We start from the raw sequence: 19188 nt of genomic DNA on the forward strand, positions 1-19188 counted from the left end.
TACCGTACCCATTTAAATACCATATTAATTTGTTTCACTGGTTGTAGGTTTTAACATTTGTGTTTATGTGGCCAAATACCCAGTTAGGGTGATTGCTTCTCACTAAAATGTTTTCTGTTTTGTAGCATTTTAGAAAGAACAATTAGAGCAGCTGTGGAACAGCACCTTTTTGATCTGCAGAGCAGCATAGATCATGATCTTAAGAATTTACAACAGCAAAGTCTGGTGTGTAATAATGAAGCAGGAAGTGTTAATTCTGATGGGGAAGGATCTAATAACCAGTAAGAAACTTTAAAAAAATTTTACCGTTATTTGTTAAGAGTTGTAAAATTGTTTTCTTTGAAAAACTATATTCTTATTTAAATAATTGAGTCTCACTTGGGGATTTCTGAAAGTCACTGTGAAAAGTGACTTTGTATATACTTGTATATAATTTGCATAGACTTATTTAACATTGAAAGTCTCATAAATCTTCCATTAAAGTAGTAGACGTTAAGTCCAACACAGCCAGGGTTTCCTCCCTGAACACCAGATGAAATGGTGAGCTTACCTTTAGGGACTATGTTGTATGAAAAATAACTTAAAAAAAAAGTTAGACCTGTGCTCTGTGCAACAGATGGTCATGCCATGAGAGACATGTGGTAATCTAGACAGATAGGTACAGGGACAGCAGATTGACATCACTCCTAGTGCATGTGGTCATTGAGTGAAATGGTGAGCAGAATCATCCTTTGCTATTTGAATTGTTATCCCTTGCCACCAGCCTGTGCCCTCCCTACATGCTTTTTTTAGGTTAGCTGTTAAAAGTTGAATTTGTATAAGTTAAAAGTACCTCTCTGTACTGTTATGATGTGTGATATTACTCTACTCTTCATCTGACTCTTTACTTTTAAATGGACAAAAGCCTCCTCTCCTTTCCTGTTACCTCAAGCCCCGCACTTTAGGATATATGTGTGCCTTCCTCTGAGACCACAAGCAATGATTTCATAGTTTTCATTTATCAGTTTTTATTTTGGGCACAGATGGGAAAGATGTACCCGAATTTGGAGGATTTATAGGAAGGTAAAAAAACAAATGATTGAGTAGAGTGATTTTTTTTTTTTTAAGAAGTAGATTTTTAAAAAGCCAGATATATCTAGTATACTGGAATAGTTATTAAATATGAGATGAAGCTGAAAAAATGAACAGATATGAAAACCAATGGTTGGGAATATGTTTATTTTAGGAATACCATATTGTGCAGCTGCAGGTGTACCAGGTATTCTGCATGGATGGCATCACCAGCCCGTGCAGCTCTGTGATGGCCCTCGTTTCTGTGCTTTGAACGCATGATTAGAACTCATACAACTGGATCTATAGGAAATATTTGGGCTGAATATGAAGGAAAAAAATGGTATCTAAAAATTGGAAGTAGTGGGAAAATGTTTCAAAGGATATAATATAAGCAGATTCCTTGGAGTTTGTCCTTAGCTTAGCTAGAGATCCTGAAAACCAATGCCCATGCTCAGACAATATTCTTATTTTTATCACTGGGGAAATAACTCTTTCTATTAGTAGTAGTGTTATCTTTGTAAAGAAAACCCTGCAGTGTTTTGCATATTCTAAATTATGTAAGGTGGGAAAACCTGCAGTAGGAAGGTATTCTTGTAGTACTTGGTAAAGTGTTGGACACTGTGGTGCCTAGTGCTAGACTTGTATTTTAATCAGAACAGACAGGTCATTATTATGACTGAGAGTGTGCATTTGTGAAGGAAATCATTATTTTGGCACATAAATTATCTTTAAAGCCATTCTTTGCTTTTGAAAACTTTCAAAGGGGTTAACAAACAGGTAGATTACTCACAACATCCCATGGAAAGACAAAAGTAAACTCAGCACATTTAATAATCTACCTTGGCAAGGTAAAGAAAAGTGTGGATTTTTATGAAAAGGGCACATTTTCTTTAACAAGTAAAAGTTTCAAATCATTATTGATTGATATTTATTTTAAAGGTATTACATATTCAACATTTGGCCTTATCTGATTTTTAAATTTTTATTACTAGGGTTGATATTGCTGATGATATTCTTAATGCCAGTGAAAGTAACAGAGACTATTCAGAACCTGTGGCTAGCACTAATTTAGACAATGACGTTATGCAGCAAGATTTTGTATTTGAGGATGAAGAAAATGACCAGGTAAGAAATGCAAAGATTAAAAATTCTCTGTTAGATGTGCTAGATGTACGACTGATTGTTCATGTGTTCCTTTGATACCAGAAGCCATAGTTCAGTATACTTGCTGACACATATATTTGTCTTGGTTGTGAGTCAAAAGAACATACTTTTTCTTAGGAGAGGTCAAGAACCACCATTGGGTGAGAAGTAGGTATAAAATATGTTATTTTAAAATATTTTTCTGGAAAGAAACAAATTACAATGTCACTTGAGTTTGTTCGTGGTATTATGATTGAGTTTTGTCCTTTTTAAAAGCTTTTGTATGTTTCCTAGATTTTCTTTTGAAGAACATGGGATCTTTTCATAATTAGAGAAAATCCGTGAACATCGTTTTAAAAATAACTAAATTATTTTCACTGTCACAATTGTTAATAGTAACATTCTTTTAAAAATCATTTCAATAAATGTACAAAGCAGCATTTTCTAAGACATGTTTCCAAGTTCAGTTTTGATAACACTTTTAAAAATAAACTTCCTCATCCATTAAGTATCTTTCTTTAGCATGTTTTCATTCTAAACTATAAGCTAAAGTAGGTATAATCAGGAACTTAGAGTCATGCCGACTGAGATTTGTATTCTGGCTTTGCCTCGTAATAGCGATGTGACTTTGGCCAACTCTGAGCTGCTCTTTGTTTTTCTGTAAGTAAGTTGGGGGTAATTCCTATGTTAGAGGATTATAATGAATATCAAAAGAAGTAAAAGTATAGAATTATTTTATAAACTAGAAAACGTTTCACAGAAGTTAAGCTGCTGCTGTTACTTTCACTGGACTTGGATATTGTGTGTTAATGCTATTGCTTCCACTGGTATATTAGTTAATCCTTTTTCATCTCTTCATGGTTCTTGCTTCTGTAGTGGTCTCCTTGCCCTTTCCTGGGTTACCGTTTGCTGCCTCTACTGGATCATTCCCATTAATGTAAAATATTTATACTGCTTTTTCTCCCAACTTTGGGGTAAAAACTCTCTCTTGACCCTTCATCCCACTCTAGCTACACCTCTATTTCTCTGCCTCCCTTTATAATAAAATTACCTGAATGAATCGTCTGTATCTGTTTTCTTTAATTCTTCATTCTCTCTTGGACCCACTCCAGGCAACCTTTTGCCCCTACCATTCCTCTTAAACTGCTCTTGCAAGCCACCAGTGATGCCTATTGCACATTTTACCTGACCAAAGAACACAATTTGATTCAATTAATTATTCCCACTGCCTTGATAAATTTTCTTCACTTGGCTTTCAGGATATCTCGCTCCTCTTGTTTTTTTTTCCTACTTGGCTGACTGCTCTTTCCCTTTGCTGGTTGCTTTTCTTGTTCTGAAGCTCTGAAATTTGGCGTGGCCTGGGTCCAGTTTTCAGATCATCTTATTTTCATTCACTCCCTTGGTAATCTCATTTATTCTAATGGTTTTAAATAACAACTATATGCTAAAAGTTCCAAAATTTATCTCTCTAGTCCAGACCTCTCTCTTAAACTTTATTTTATTTTTAAAATTTTTTTCTTCTTTCTTTTTTTCCTTTTGAGGAAGACTAGCCCTGAGCTAACATTTGCCGCCAATCCTCCTGTTTTTACTGAGCTAATATCCATGCCCAACTTCCTCTACTTTATATGTGGGACGCCTGCCACAGCATGGCTTGACAAGCGGTGCGTAGGTCTGCACCCGGAATCTGAACTGGTGAACCCTGGGCCGCCGAAGCAGAATGTGTGAACCTAACTGCTGTGCCACCGGGCTGGCCCCTCTCTTGAACTTGAGATTCCTATATCTAGCTGTTACATTCAACATTTCTGCTTGAATATCTTATAAGCATCTTAAATTTAACATGCACCAAACTGAACTTGTAATCTTTTTTTTTTTTTGAGGAAGATTATCCCTGAGCTAACTACTGCCAATCCTACTCTTTTTGCTGAGGAAGACTGGCCCTGAGCTAACATCCATACCCATCTTCCTCTGCTTTATATGTGGCATGCCTACCACAGCATGGTGTGCCAAGTGGTGCCATATCCGCACCCGGGGTCCGAACTGGCAAACCCCTGGCCGCTGAGAAGTGGAACGTGCGAATCTAACTGCTGTGCCACCAGGCCGGCCCTAGGAACTTGTAATCTTGTCAACATATTTGCTGTTCCTTTTTTCTTTAAAATCTCAGTAAAGGGCAGTTTCTCCTTCTGTAGGCACAGACCAAAAAGCCTTGGGTTATCTTTGCTTTCTTTCTCATTGCATATCCAGTCCTTTACGAAGTCCTGTTGGTTATACCTTCAAAGTTTGTCTAGAGTCTGACCACTTTTTACTGTTTCCATTGCCACTACACAGGTCTAAGCCAACATCATTTCACCTAGATTAGTGTAGCCTCTTAACTGGTTTCATGTTTGTCTCCCTGTGGCCTATTCTCAGCGCAGCAGCCAGAGTGATCCTTTTAAAATGAAAATCATGGGGCCAGCCCCATGGCATAGTGGTTAAGTTCAGTGTGTTCACTTTGGTGGCCCAGGTTTGTGGGTTTGGATCCTGGGCGTGGACCTACACTGTTCGTCAGTCATGCTGTGGCAGTGACTCACATACAAAACAGAGGAAGACTGACACAAATGTTACCTCTGGGCTAATCTTCCTCAAGTGAAAAAGAAGAGGAAGATTGGCAACGGATGTTAGCTTAGGGCAAATCTTCCTCAGCAAAAAAAGAAAAATTTTTTAAAGTTAGAAAAACAAGGAAAATTACATAATGTCAATTCTCTTCTCAGAACCTTCCAGTGCCATCTAGGTATAAAAATATAGCAATAGGGACTATGGGAACACTGACTGATAGACAGTTATGGTTGAGACAACTTAATCTTAAGGTTCTGTCTTGATTGCTATTTGCCCAGATATCCCCATTGTTATTTCCTCATCTCATCCCACAGATCTTTCCTCAACTTTACCTTCTTAGTGAGGCCAAATCTTCTCATGACTCTGTGTGTATTAGCAGGCTCTCCCACTGACCCACCTCCATTCAGTCCTTGAACTTTCTGTCCTTCCCTGCCTCTTCCCCTTTGATAGTGATATTACCATTGCACATATCTTTTAAATTATTAGTTTGTTGTCTGTCTCCCACCATTAAACTCTAAACTTCATGGAGGCTGAGGTTTTCATCTGTTTTGTTTATTATTGCATCCCCATTAGCTAGAACACATAGTAGGTATTTTATTTGTGGAATATATGACCAATGAATAGCATCTGGCACATAGTAGGCAACTCAGTAAATTTGTTGAATGAAATTGGTATATCATTTACTTTGTTAAGAAACCTGGAAACCTTTTTTTTTAAGACATTATTTTTTAGAACAGTTTTAAGTTTACCACAAAGTTAAGAGGGAGGTACAGAGATTTCCTATATGCTCACTGCCCCTGCTCATGCATAGCCTCTTCCATTATCAACATCACTCACCAGAATGGTACATTTTTTTTTACCAGGAATGAACCTACATTGATATATAATCACTTAGAGTTTAGTTTACCTTAGTAAACTCATGTGCATTTCATGGCTTTGGATAAATGTATTAATGACATATGTTCATCATTATAATATCATACCAAGTTTTTTGACTGCCCTAAAAATCCTCCGTGCTCTGCCTGTTTGCTCCACTGCTGGCAGGCACCCCTAGCAACCACTGATCTTGTCATTGTCTTCATAGTTTTGCCTTTTCCAGAATATCATATAGTTGGGATGTCATACAGTATAGCCTTTTCAGATTGGCTTCATTCACTTAGTAATATGCATTTAAGGTTCCTCCGTGTTTTTTCATGGCTTGGTAGCTCATTTCTTTTCAGTGCTGAATGTTATTTCATTGTCTGGATGTACCACAGATTATTTATTCATTTACCTACTGAAGGACATCTTGGTTGCTTCCAAGTTTTGGCACTTCCGAATAATGCTGGTATAAACATATGTGTGCAGGTTTTTGCGTAGATGTAAATTTTTAACTCCTTTGGGTAAATACCAAGGAGCATAATGGGTAGATCATATGGCGCGAGTTTTGTAAGAAACTGCCAACTGTCTTCCAAAATGGCTGTACCCTTTTGCATTCCCACCATCAGTGTATGAGTGATCCTGTTGCTATGTAAGCTTGTCAGCATTTGGTGATGTCAGTGTTCTGGATTTTGGCAGTTCTCGTAGGTATGTAGTAGTATCTTATTGTAATTTGCATTTCCCTGATAGGTGATGTGGAGCGTCTTTTCATATGCTTATTTTCCCTTTCATACGCAAGGATGTTTATCTTTGGTGGGGTGTCTGTTAAGGTCTTTGGCCCATTTTTAAATTGGGTTGTTTGTTTTTTTATTGTTGAATTTTAAAAGTTCCTTGTATATTTTGTATAACAGTCCTTTATCAGATGTGTCCTTTGTAAATATTTTCTCCCAATCTGTGGCTTGTCTTCTAATTCTCTTGATAATGAATTTTGCCGACCAGAAGTTTTTACTTTTAATGAAGTCCAGTTTATCAGTTCTTTCTTTCATGGCTTATCTTTGGCAGTGTATCTGAAAAGGCATCACCATACCTGAAATCATCTAGGTTTTCTTCTATGTTATATTCTAGGAGTTTTATAGTTTCATGGTTTACATTTAGGTCTGTGATCCATTTTGACTTAAATTTTGTGAAAGGTTTAAGGTCTGTGTCCAGATGGATTTTTTTGCATGTGGATGTCTAGTTGTTATCAGCACCGTTTGTTGAAGAGACTGTCTTTGTTCAATTGTATTGCCTTTGCTCCTTTGTCAAAGATCAGTTGACTGTATTTGTGGAGGTCTATTTCTGGGCTCTCTCTTCTGTTTGGTTGATCTTTTTGTCTAGTTTTTTGTCAGTACTACACTGTCTGATTACTATCACTTTATAGTAATTTTTGATGTCAGGTAGCATCCATCTCCAACTTTGTTCTTCTCCTTTAATATTGTATTGGCTATTCTGGGTCTTTTGCCTCCCTATATAAACTTTAGAATCAGTTTATTGATATCCATAAACAACTTGCTGGAATTTTAATTGAGGTTGCATTGAGTCTGTACATCAAATTGGGAAGAACTGATGTCTTGACAATATGGAATCTTCCTGTCTGTGAACATGGAATATCTCTCCATCTGTTTAGTTCTTTCATTTTGTTCATCAGAGTTCTGTAGTTTTCCTCATGTACAACTATTTGTTAGACTTATAGCCAAATATTTCATTTTTTTGCATACTAATGTAAATGGTGTGTTTTTAATTTTAAAATCCACTTTTTCATTGTTGGTATATAGGAAGGCAATCGACTTTTGTTTATTAACCTTGTATACTGCACTCTTGCTATAATCACTTTGTAATTCCAGGGGTTTTTGGCGTCTATTCTTTCATATTTTCTACATAGACAATCAATATCATATGTGAAAAAAGATGTTTTATGTCTTCCTTTCCAATCTGTATGTGTTGTATTTCCTTCTCTTGCTTTATTGCATTAGCAAGGACTTCTAATACAGTATAGAAAAGGAGTGGAGAGAAGGAGACATACTTGCTTTCTATTTCATCTTACAAGGCTTCAAGTGGGAAAGTGGGACAGGTTCAAGTTTCTCACCATTAAATATGATAGCTGTAGGGTTTTTTTGTAGACAGTCTTTATCAAGCTGAAAAGGTTCCCCTCTGTTTCTAGCTTACTAAGAGTTTTTATCATGAATGGGTGTTACATTTTGTCAAATGCTTTTTCTGCGTTTATTGATAAGATTGTGTGATTATTTTTTAGTCTGTTGATGATGGATTATATTAATTGATTTTCATATGTCGAACCAACCTTGCATACTTGTATATAATTCTTTTTATACTGTTTTGGATTCAGTTAGCTAAAATTTTGTTGAGGATTTTTGCATCTATGTTCATGAGAGATATTGGTCTGTCGTTTTCTTGTAATGTCTTTGTCTGGTTTTGGGATTAGGGGAATGCTGGCCTCGTAGAATGAGTTAGGAAGTATTCTCTCTGCTTCTATCCTCTGAAAGAGATTGTAGAGAATTGATATTTCTTTTTTAAATGTTTGGTAGAATTCACCAGTGAACCCATCTGGGCCTGGTGCTTTCTGTTTTGGAATGTTATTAACTATTGATTGAAGTTATTTAATAATATGTGCCTATTCAGATTATCTGATTCTCGTGTGAGCTTTTACAGATTGTGTCTTTCAAGGAATTGGTCCATTTCATCTACATTATCAAATTTGTGGGCATAGAGTTGTTCCTAGTATTCCTTTATTATTCTTTTAATGTCCCTGGGATCTGTAGTGATGTCGCGTCTTTCATTTCTTATATTAGTGATTTGTGTCCTTTCTCACTACTTCTTAGCTAGCTTGGCTAGAGGCTTATCAAATTTATTGATCTTTTCGAAGAACCAGCTTTGGATTTTGCTGATTTTCTCTATTGATTTCCTATTTTCAGTTTCATTGATTTCTGCTCTAATTCTTATTGTTTCTTTTCATCTCTTTGGATTTAATTTGCTCTTCTTTTTCTAGTTTCTTGAGATGGAAACTTAGATTATTGATTTTAGATCTTTATTCTTTTCTAATGTGAGCATTCAGTGCTATAATCTCCCTCTAAGCATCGCTTCAGGCATCCCACAACTTTTGGAAAGTTGTGTTTTCATTTTCATTTAGTTCAAAATATTTTTAAATTTCTCTTGAGATTTATTCTTTGACCCATGTGCTGTTTAGAAGTGTGTTGTTTAATCTCCACTTATTTTTGGATTTTCTAGTTATCTTTCTGTTACTTGTTCCTAGTTTAATTCTATTGTGTTCTGGAATTAATTCTTTTTAAAATTGGTTTTAGGAAAACTTTGTGGATGACGGCTTCTTGACCTTGAAAAGAAGGCCAGCTAAGATGCAGACTGATTTTCTTGTTGTTTGAATAAGTCACTTCAGTTCAGCATATGTTTACTTAATGAATGTAATGTGTAATACCTGGTTACTTGGAAATATAAACAGAAAAACACCAGATTTAGGTTTTCATTGACTTGATAATCTAGATTATAAATGTACAGTGTATAATACAGAATATAACTAATGCAGTTAGAGGTAGAAATGAAGTACTATAGTTTTACAGAAGAGAGGAAAGAACTTCTGGCCAGGGAAATTATGGAAGGCTTCTTGGAAGGAGAGAGTTTTGAATTTGGCCTTTTAGAGTGGGTTCAATTTTGTTAGGGATTTGTGAAAGAGACTAAAAGAACAGTACGAGTAAAAATTACAGGGAAATGTTGGATGTTAGTGAAATAGTGCTAGACATAGTGTTCAGGGTATTATGGGAGGGTATGTTGTGAAAGATAATTCTGGAAACTTTACCAGATTTGGCTTATGTGTAAAGGCTGAAACACTATCTTAAATTTTCTTAATAGAAGGAACTTAAAGAAGACTTTGAAGCAAAGGGAATGTATAACCAGATCTGTATTTTAGGAAGAAGGCTGTTGCATTAGAAATATAGAAAATAGACTGTAGGGAAGATTAAGATGTAGGTATAACAGTCAGTAGGTTTTTGTACTAGGTTTAGTGAGATCTTAATGAAAGGTCTGAACCACAGGCACTAGGAAAAGAATGGAGGATAAAGAAAATTCCACAGGTGATTTAGCTGTAAACTTGGGTAAGAAGGATGCTAGGAAGGTGGAAAAGAGGTTGGTTTTGCATCACTAGGATATCAAGGTGGGTAAGAAACAAAAATTTGGGTCTTGTTCTTTGCCTGGTGGTGGGTGCTCTTTTACCTGTGAATGAATGGAATTGCTGAAGAAGTGATTTGAACAAGAGAAAAAAAGGGGATTGAGAGAAGCCTTGGGGAACATCTATATTCTAGGGCTGTAGAAGAGAAAGTAGCCATGGCCATAGAAGTTGGTAATGTCAAAAAGAGTGGGTTTTTTTCTAAGTCTGAAATTCTGTCAAAATAGTTAAAAGAAAAAGAAGGGATGGGAGGCAAATGTGCAGAAATAAAATAACAAGGGTGAGTTAAATTTTTATTTGCTTGCTAATGAGGTTAAAAGTCTAATTAGTGTTTGGTTTTTTTGCCCCTTTGCATCACCATTGAACAAAAAAATAAAAAATACCCAGGAATACTATATTTAATGCTGCAGAGGGTAAGGTGAGATAGGCAGTCTAATACACAGACATTAGGAGTATAAACCACTACAGACTTTCTTAAAATCATGTTGACAATAAGAACAAAAGACATTAAAAACTTTTACTTAGAAATTTCAAAATCTAGGATTACATCCTAAGAAAGTACACACAAATCAGAGATATATGCAAAGATTTGTCTCCTAGAGTTCTTATTAAGGGTTTATTTGCAGTAGAAAAAATGGCAACCAGTAAAAATTTTCATTAACTGGGAGATGGTCAAATAAATCATGGTATATCCATATAATGGGATATTGTTGAGGCATCAAAAATTATGTTTTAAAGGCCTGAGGAATAGTCATGATATAAAGTTATATTGAAAAATCCAAGTGTGGATTGGATAGTAGAACTAATGGAGTCCCAATTTGTGTAATATTGACACATAATCAAAAGAAATGCGGCAGAATATTTACACTGGCCATCTTTGGCTGATAGGATTGTGGGTGATTTTACTTTTTTCCATATACTCTGAAATTTAAGTTTCTGACTTTCTGTTCATTTTTAATCAAGTAATTTAAAATTAATTTCTATTAAAATTCATTGGATTTGGTGATGCAACTTACTCATAAAGCAAGAGGAACTTTGGTAGGATAGTGTATTTCAAGGAAGAAGACAGATATTAAGGGTTGGGGAATGAGTATCAAATGAGTAGGTAGAAGCAGCAAAGTGCCTTTTGGACAAATTTTGCATTGAAAATAAAAGAACAATTGAGGCAGTCTAGTGTGGAGAAGTTTTTGCATTGTTTTTTCTGTGTTTTTCTTTCTGTAGGAAGGAAGGAAATTTGAGGATGTTAGATGGGAATCAGTCACTAATAGGGAGAGAGAGGAAAATGTCAGTAAAACAGGATAATTAATGGAGGCAAGATGATTCAGGACATAGATTGAGTGACTGATGCTACATAGGAAAAGCTGCTTTTAATCCTTAATTGAAGAGATAGAGAATATTTTTGAAGTGGGAGGAGTTTGGGGGACTTATTCCAGATGTTTTTGACCACTTTAAAGTGAAATGCCTCATCTGCAGAGGATGAGGAGATAGGAATAGGGTTTGGGGTTTGATGAACCTGGTAAAGTTTTATAAGAGCCTCCATGGAGAGAAATCAAGTAGATCAGAGATCAAGTAGAAGCGAGTCAGTAGTACTTGAATAACAGTAGACGTCTAGCTGAAGTTTGATGGCATGTTTATAGTGAGCCAACTCAAGCAAGCTTACGTATGTGACAGTATCTCTTGTAGTAGTTGCCTAGAGGACATAAAGCTGACCATTAACTTGTTCCACATTGGTAAGAGTATTGATAAAAAAGTTTTGAAATAGTTGGCCAGAGGTGCAGAGTACAAGTTCAGTGGGTTGGAAGCTTGAAATGAGGCCTTAAAGCTGGTTCAGTAGAAGTGAGCAAAGTGAAAAAGTTGCCAGAAGAGGGGAATATGAGTTGGAAAAGATAGGTGACATGGCATGATTCAGGTGACTTAGATAGAAAGTAAGTAGAGTCCAGAGAATTTGTAAGGCTGGTTAGAGTAGGTGTCAGCAAACTTTTCCCTGAAGGGCTGGATGGTAAATATTTTAGGCTTTGTGAGCCTTACAGTCTGTCATAACTATTTAACACTGCTGTTGTAGCATGAAAGCATAAAAAAACCCTTTACTTATGGGTGACCTCAGCATCATGGCGGAGTGAGCTTTTCTGGTAATCTCTCCCTTCCATCATACAATGACAAAGACATTCATACTCCAACAGAGGACATCCACACAACACAAAAAAGGTCTGAGAGACCCTTGCAGCCATATGACAGAGGGTGGAGAGGCTGGAGCCCCCCTCAGAGGAGGTGGGTAAGCAGAAACTTCGATCCCTCCTCTAAAGACTGTGATCTGGGACAGTGAGAGCCCTCCGCGAGGGAAGGAGAGGGGCTGTTGGTTGGCAGGAACATCAAGGATCCCTAAGGGCCCTTGCAGCCTAGAGGGAAGCCCTCTACCGAAGTGAAAGCTTTCGCAGGAGATGACCTCATCAAACCAACACCTCAGGAGAGCAGATAGCGGGAGCAGAGCGAGAAAACCCCGAGAGCATGCAGGAGAAAGCACCCCTCCTCCCACCTGCCCTGCACATGCTCCAGCACCTGGCATCTTGGCAGAAGGCAGAGGGCTCAGAATACACAGCTCTTGACTGCCCCCACCCAGTGGCGATAGGTGGTAACTGCGACCAAATAATACCAGGATGCCTAAAAGCAGAGCCATGCTCTCTAGCAATATCAAGCATTATATTAAATCTCCAGACCAGAGAGAAAATGACAAGTACCCAGAAATCAGTTCTGAGAACACACAAATATGTAATCTATGTGACAAAGAGTTCAAAATAGCTATCATCAAAAAACTCAACGAATTAAAAGAGAATGTAGAGAAATAATTCAACGAGTTCAGGAGCTACTTCACGAAGAAGATTGAAACTATAAAGAAGAATCAATCAGAAATATTAGAGATGAAAGACACAGTGTAAGAAATAAAACAAAATATGGATTCCTTGAACGCTCGAGCGGACACCATTGAGGAGTGTATCAGCATAATTGAAGATAGGTTGAAATGCTCCAGATAGAGGAAGAGAGAGAACTAAGACTAAAAAGAAATGAAGAAAGTCTCCAAGAAGTATCCGACTCAATTAGGAAATGCAACATAAGAATAGTATTCAAGAAGGAGAAGGGAGCAGGAAGCTTGTTCCCAGATATAATAGCAGAGAACTTCCCAAACCCAGGGAAGGAGATGGAAATCCGTGTGGAAGAGGCTACCAGATCTCCTAAATATGTCAGTGTAAAAAGATCTTTGTCAAGGCATATAGTAATGTAACTGGCAAAAGTGAATGACAAAGAAAGGCTACTAAGGGCAAGAAGGCAGAAGAAAATAACCAACAAAGGAACCCCTATCAGGCTTTCAGTGGATTTCTCTGCAGAAACCTTACAGGCTAGGAGAGACTGGAATGACATATTCAAATCTTTGAAGGACAAAAGCTTTCAGCCAAGAATACTCTATCCAGTGAAAATAACCTTTAGATGTGTTGGATAAATGAAAACTTTCCCAGACAAACAAAAGCTAAGGGAATTTATTACTGCGAGGATGCCCCCTCCAACGAAATCCTCAAGAAGGCCCCTCATACATGGGAAAAAAAAAAGGGGAAAAAGCGGGGGCTGGCCCCATGGTCGAGTGGTTAGGTTCTCGCGCTCCGCTGCAGGCGGCCCAGTGTTTCATTGGTTCGAATCCTGGGCACAGACATGGCACTGCTCATCAAACCACGCTGAGGCAACGTCCCACATGCCACAACTAGAAGGACCCACAACGAAGAATATACAACTATGTACTGGGGAGCTTTGGGGAGAAAAAGGAAAAAAATAAAATCTTTAGAAAAAAAAGGGAAAAAGGGATTACAAAGTATGGCTAAGGAGATAAATAGGTAGACAGAATCACAACAGGTTAGAAAATACTCAAGTATAGCATTAAAGATAAAGGGAAGGAAAACACCAAAAACAAAGATAATCTTGTCATTTTAACCACAATCTGACAACACAAGATGGAATAAGATGTGAGAAAAACAACTTAGGAGGGGAAGAGAAAGGGGACTGAATCGGTTTAAGGAAATAAGAGGCCATCAGAAAGCAGACTATCTTATCTACGAGATTTTGCATACAAACCTCATGGTAACCACTAAACAAAAAAGCAGAGCAGAGACACAAATAATAAATAAGGAGAAAACTAAGAACCCCACCATAAAAAACTACATAATTCAATTGGTATACCAAAATACACAGGACGAGAAACAAAGGAAATGCAGGAGAACCGGAAAATGAGTGATAAAATGGTAGCATTAAGCCTGCAAATATCAGTAATCACCCTAAATGTAAATGTGTTGAATTCTCCAGTAAAAAGACACAGAGTGGTGAGATGGGTTAAAGAACAGGACCCAACAACATGCTGCCTCCAGGAAACACATCTCAGCTCCAACGACAAACACAGGCTCAGAGTGAAGGGATGGAAAACAGTACTCCAAGCTGATGGCAAACAAAAGAAAGCAGATGTTGCAATACTTAATGTCAGACAAAGTAGACTTCAAGATAAGACAGGTAAGAAGAGACAAACAGGGGCAGTATTATAATGATCAAAGAGACACTCCATCAAGAAGACATAACACTTATAAATGTCTATGCACCCAACACAGGAGCACCGAAATACATAAAGCAACTGTTAACAAACCTGAAAGGAGATATTAATAATAACACAATAATAGTAGGGGACCTCAACACTCCACTCACATCAATGGATAGATCATCCAGACAGAAAATCAACAATGAAACAGTGGAATTAAATGAAAAGCTAGACCAGTTGTACTTAATAGATATATATAGAACACTCCATCCAACACAGCAGAATACACATTCTTCTCAAGTGCGTGTGGAACAGTCTCAAGGATAGACCATATGTTGGGAAACAAGGCAAGCTTCAATAAATTTAAGAAATTGAAATAATAACAATCATCTTTTTCCGATCACAATACTATGAAGCTAGAAATTAATTGCAAGAAAAAAGCTGAGAAAGGGACAAGGATGTGGAGACTAAACGACATGCTATTGAACAACCAATGGATCACTGGAGAAATTCAAGGAGAAATCAAACAATATCTGGAGACAAATGAAAATGAACACATATCATACCAACTCATATGGGATGCAGCCAAAGCCATATTGAAGGAAATTCATTGCAATACAGGCTCACCTTAACAAACAAGAAAAATCCCAAATAAGCAATCTCAAATTGCACCTAACTGAATTAGAAGAAGAACAAACAAAGCCCAAAGTTAGCAGAAGGAGAGAAATAATAAAAATCAGAGCAGAAATAAATGCTATTGAAACAAAAAGGCAGTAGACAGTATCAATGAAACAAAGAACTGGTTCTTTGAGAAGGTAAATAAAATTGACAAACCCTTAGCCAGCCTCACTAAGGAAAAAAGAGAAAAAGCTCAGATAAATAAAATTAGAAACAAAAGAGGAGAAATAACAACAGATACCACAGAAATAAAATGGGTTTTAAGAGAATACTATGAAAACTATATGCCAACAAAATGGACAATCTAGAGGAAATGGATAAATTCTGAAATTCTTACAACCTCCCAAAGCTGAATCAAGAAGAAACAGATAATCTGAATAGGCCAATCACAAGTAAAGAGATTGAAACAGCAATCAAAAGCATCCCAAAGAATAAAAGCCTAGGACCAGATGGCTTCCCTGGGGAATTCTACCAAACTTTTGGAGAGGACTTAATACCTGTCCTCCTCAAGCTATTCCAAAAAATTAGGGAATGCTTCCTAACACATTCTGTGAGGCCAGCATCACTCTGATACCAAAGCCTGACAAGGACAACACAAAAAAGGACAACTACAGGCCAATGTCCCTGATGAACATAGATGCAAAAATCCTCAACCAAATATTGGCAAACCGAGTACAGCAATACATCAAAAAGACCATACATCGTGTCCAAGTGGGATTTACACCAGGGACACAGGGATGGTTCAACATCCGCAAATCAATGTGATACACCACATTAACAAAATGAGGAATAAAAAAACCACATGATCATCTCAGTAGATGCAGAGAAAGCATTTGACAAGATCCAACAACCATTTGTGATAAAAACTGTTAAGAAAATGGGGATAGAAGGAAATTACCTCAAGATAATAAAGGCCGTATGTGACAAACCCACAGCCAACATCATATTTAATGGGGAAAAACTGAACACCATCCCTCTGAGAACAGGAACAAGACAAGGATGCCCAGTATCACCACTCTTATTCAACATAGTACGGGAGGTTTTGGCCAGGGCAATTAGGCAAGAATAAAAGGAATCCAAATAGGTAGTGAAGAAGTAAAAGTCTCACTGTCTGCAGATGACATGATCTTATATATAGAAAACCCCAAAGAATTCATCAGAAAACTATTAGAAATAACAACTACAGCAAAGTTGGGGGTACAAAATTAACCTACAAAAAATCAGTTACATTTCTGTACTCTAAGAACAAACTTACAGAAAGAGATCTCAAGAATACAATTCCATTTACAATGGTAACAAAAAGAATAAAGTACCTAGGAATAAATTTAACCAAGGGGGTGAAGAACTTGCACAATGAAAACTGTAAGACATTACTGAAAGAAATAGATAATGACAAAGATGGAAAGAGATTCCATGCAGACAGATTGGAAGAATAAACATAGTTAAAATGTCCATACTACCCAAAGCAATCTGCAGATTCAGTGCAGTCCCAATCAGGATCCTAATGACATTCTTCACGGAAGTAGAGCAAAGAATCCTAAAATTCATATGGGGCGACCAAAGACCCTGATTTGCTAAAGCAATCCTGAGAAAAAAGAACAAAGCTTGAGGCATCACAATCCCTGACTTCAAAATGTACTACAAAGTCATAGTGATCAAAACAGCATGGTACTTGTATAAAAACAGGCACACAGATCAATGGAACAGAACTGAAAGCCCAGAAATAAAACCACACATCTATGGACAGCTAAGCTTCGACAAAGATGCCAAGAACATACAATGGAGAAAAGACAGTTTCTTCAATAAATGGTGTTGGGCAGACTGGACAGCCACATGCAGAAGAATGAAGGTAGACCATTATCTCACGCCATACACAAAAATAAACTCAAAATGGATCAAAGACTTGAAGATAAGTCTTGAAACCATAAAACTCCTGAAAGATAATATAGGTAGTATACTCTTTGATATTGAACTTAGAAGGATCTTTTCGCATACCATGACTTTTCAGACAAGGGAAACAAAAGAAAAAATTAAAAAGTGAGACTTCATCAGGATAAAGAGCTTCTGCAAGGCAAAAGAAACTAGGAGCAAAGCAAAAAGACAACCCACCAATTGGGAGAAAATATTTGCAATTCATATATCTGATAAGGGGTTAATCTCCATAATATATAAGGAACTCACACAACTGAACAGCAGAAAAACAAACAGCCCGATCAAAAAATGGGCAGAGGATATGAACAGACATTTTTCCAAAGAAGATATACAGATGGCCAATAAACACATGAAAAGGTGTTCAACATCACTAATCATCAGGGAAATGCAAATCAAAACTATACTAAGATACCATCTTAGACCTGTTAAAACAGCTATAAGCACTAAGACTAAAAATAACAAATGGAGAGGGTGTGGAGAAAAGGAAATCCTCATACACTGCTGGTGGGACTAGAAAGTGGTGCAGCCACTATGGAAAACAGTATGGAGATTCCTCAAAAAACTAAAAATAGAACTACCATGCGACCCAGCTATCCCATTACCGAGTACCTACCCAAACAACTTAAAAACAACAATCCAAAGTAATATATGTACCCCTATGTTCATTGCAGCACTGTTCACAATAGCCAGGGCATGGAAACAATCCAAGTGCCCATCGACTGATGACTGGATAAGAAGATGTGGCATATATATACAATGGAATACTACTCAGCCATAAAAAAGACAAAATCATCCCATTTGCAACAACATGGATAGACCTGGAGGGAATTATGCTAAGCAAAATAAGCCAGACTGAGGAAGACAAACACCAGATGATTTCACTCATATGTGAAGTATAAACAAACACATGGACAAAGAGTCAGTGGTTACCAGGGGAAAGGGGGCTGGGGGATGGGCACAGGAGGTGAAGGGGAGCACTTATGTGGTGACAGACAAGAAATAATGTACAACTGAAATTTCACAATGATGTAAACTACCATGAACTCAATTTAAAAAAACTTTACTTATGGACACTGAAATTTGAATTTCCTACAATTTTTAAGTCATAAAATATTATTTTTGTTTTGATTTTCCCCCCTCCCAACCATTTAAAAATGGTAAAAACAATTCTTAGCTTACTGACCATGAGAAACATGGCAGCGGGCTGGATTTGGCTATAGTTTGCTGACCCTTGGGCTAGAATATTGTAAAGAAGTCATATATCTTTTCAAGTTAGGGTTTTTTTTTCCTTCAGATAAATACCCAGAAGTGGAATTACTGGTAATCATATGGTAGTTCTATTAATATTTTGAGGAATCTCCATGCTGTTTTCCATAGTGGCTGCACCAATTTACATTCCCACCAATGGTATTCAAGTGTTCCCTTTCTCCACACCCTTGCCAACATCTGTTAGGTCTTGTCTTTTTGACGAGAGCCGTTCTGACACGTGAGGTGATATGTCATTGTTTCGATTTGCATTTCCTTGATGATTAGTGATGTTGAACATCTTTTCATGTACCCATTGACTATCTGTATATCTTCTTTAGAAAAATGTCTGTTCAGATCCTGTGCCTGTTCTTTAATTAGATTGTTTTTTGCTATTGGATTGTATGAGGTCTTTATGTATTTGGATATTAACCCCTTCTCAGATATATAATTTGCTAATATTTTTCTCCCATTTCATAGGTTGCCTTTTCGTTTTGTTGATGGTTTACTTTGCTGTGGAGACCTTATCAGTTTTGACCACATTAAGTCAATGGAAGAAACTGGGCTAGATTGAAGTATTTAATATATTATTTAGTAAGGGTTTGCTAAGCAAATAAAATGTGCAGAATGGAGTGGGGATATTTAGCCTATTTAAAGGAAGTAATTAGCATGCTTGAGCAAAATTAGTTGGGTGGGGATGGGAAGATGTAGAACTAAGCAATGTGGAAACACCAATTATGGATGGCTAAGGAATAGGTGGAGACCAGAGAAATTACTGGAAATGCCCATTAGGCTTTAATTAGCTCCTGACCGCCCCATAGACATTGGCAGTATGATTGTGCTGCTCCTGCTGCTGCTCCCACTTCTGCTGCCACCACCACCACCAGAG

The 19188-nt window shown here is 37.1% G+C and overlaps 1 protein-coding gene across 18 annotated transcripts in view; it reads left to right on the forward strand.

Moving 5' to 3' along the window:
- Positions 1–19188, forward strand: part of FAM13B (family with sequence similarity 13 member B) — a 97442-nt gene that overhangs the window by 42603 nt on the left and 35651 nt on the right. For all 18 annotated transcript variants that reach the window (XM_070517313.1, XM_014853783.3, XM_014853787.3 and 15 more), the window contains 2 exons: positions 126–281; positions 2046–2178. In XM_070517313.1, the coding sequence (XP_070373414.1) occupies positions 126–281; positions 2046–2178 (289 nt within the window). The remainder of the gene's footprint in view (positions 1–125; positions 282–2045; positions 2179–19188) is intronic.

The sequence above is a fragment of the Equus asinus genome, chromosome 9, assembly GCF_041296235.1.
Source record: "Equus asinus isolate D_3611 breed Donkey chromosome 9, EquAss-T2T_v2, whole genome shotgun sequence".
Classification (NCBI taxonomy): Eukaryota; Metazoa; Chordata; class Mammalia; order Perissodactyla; family Equidae; genus Equus; species Equus asinus.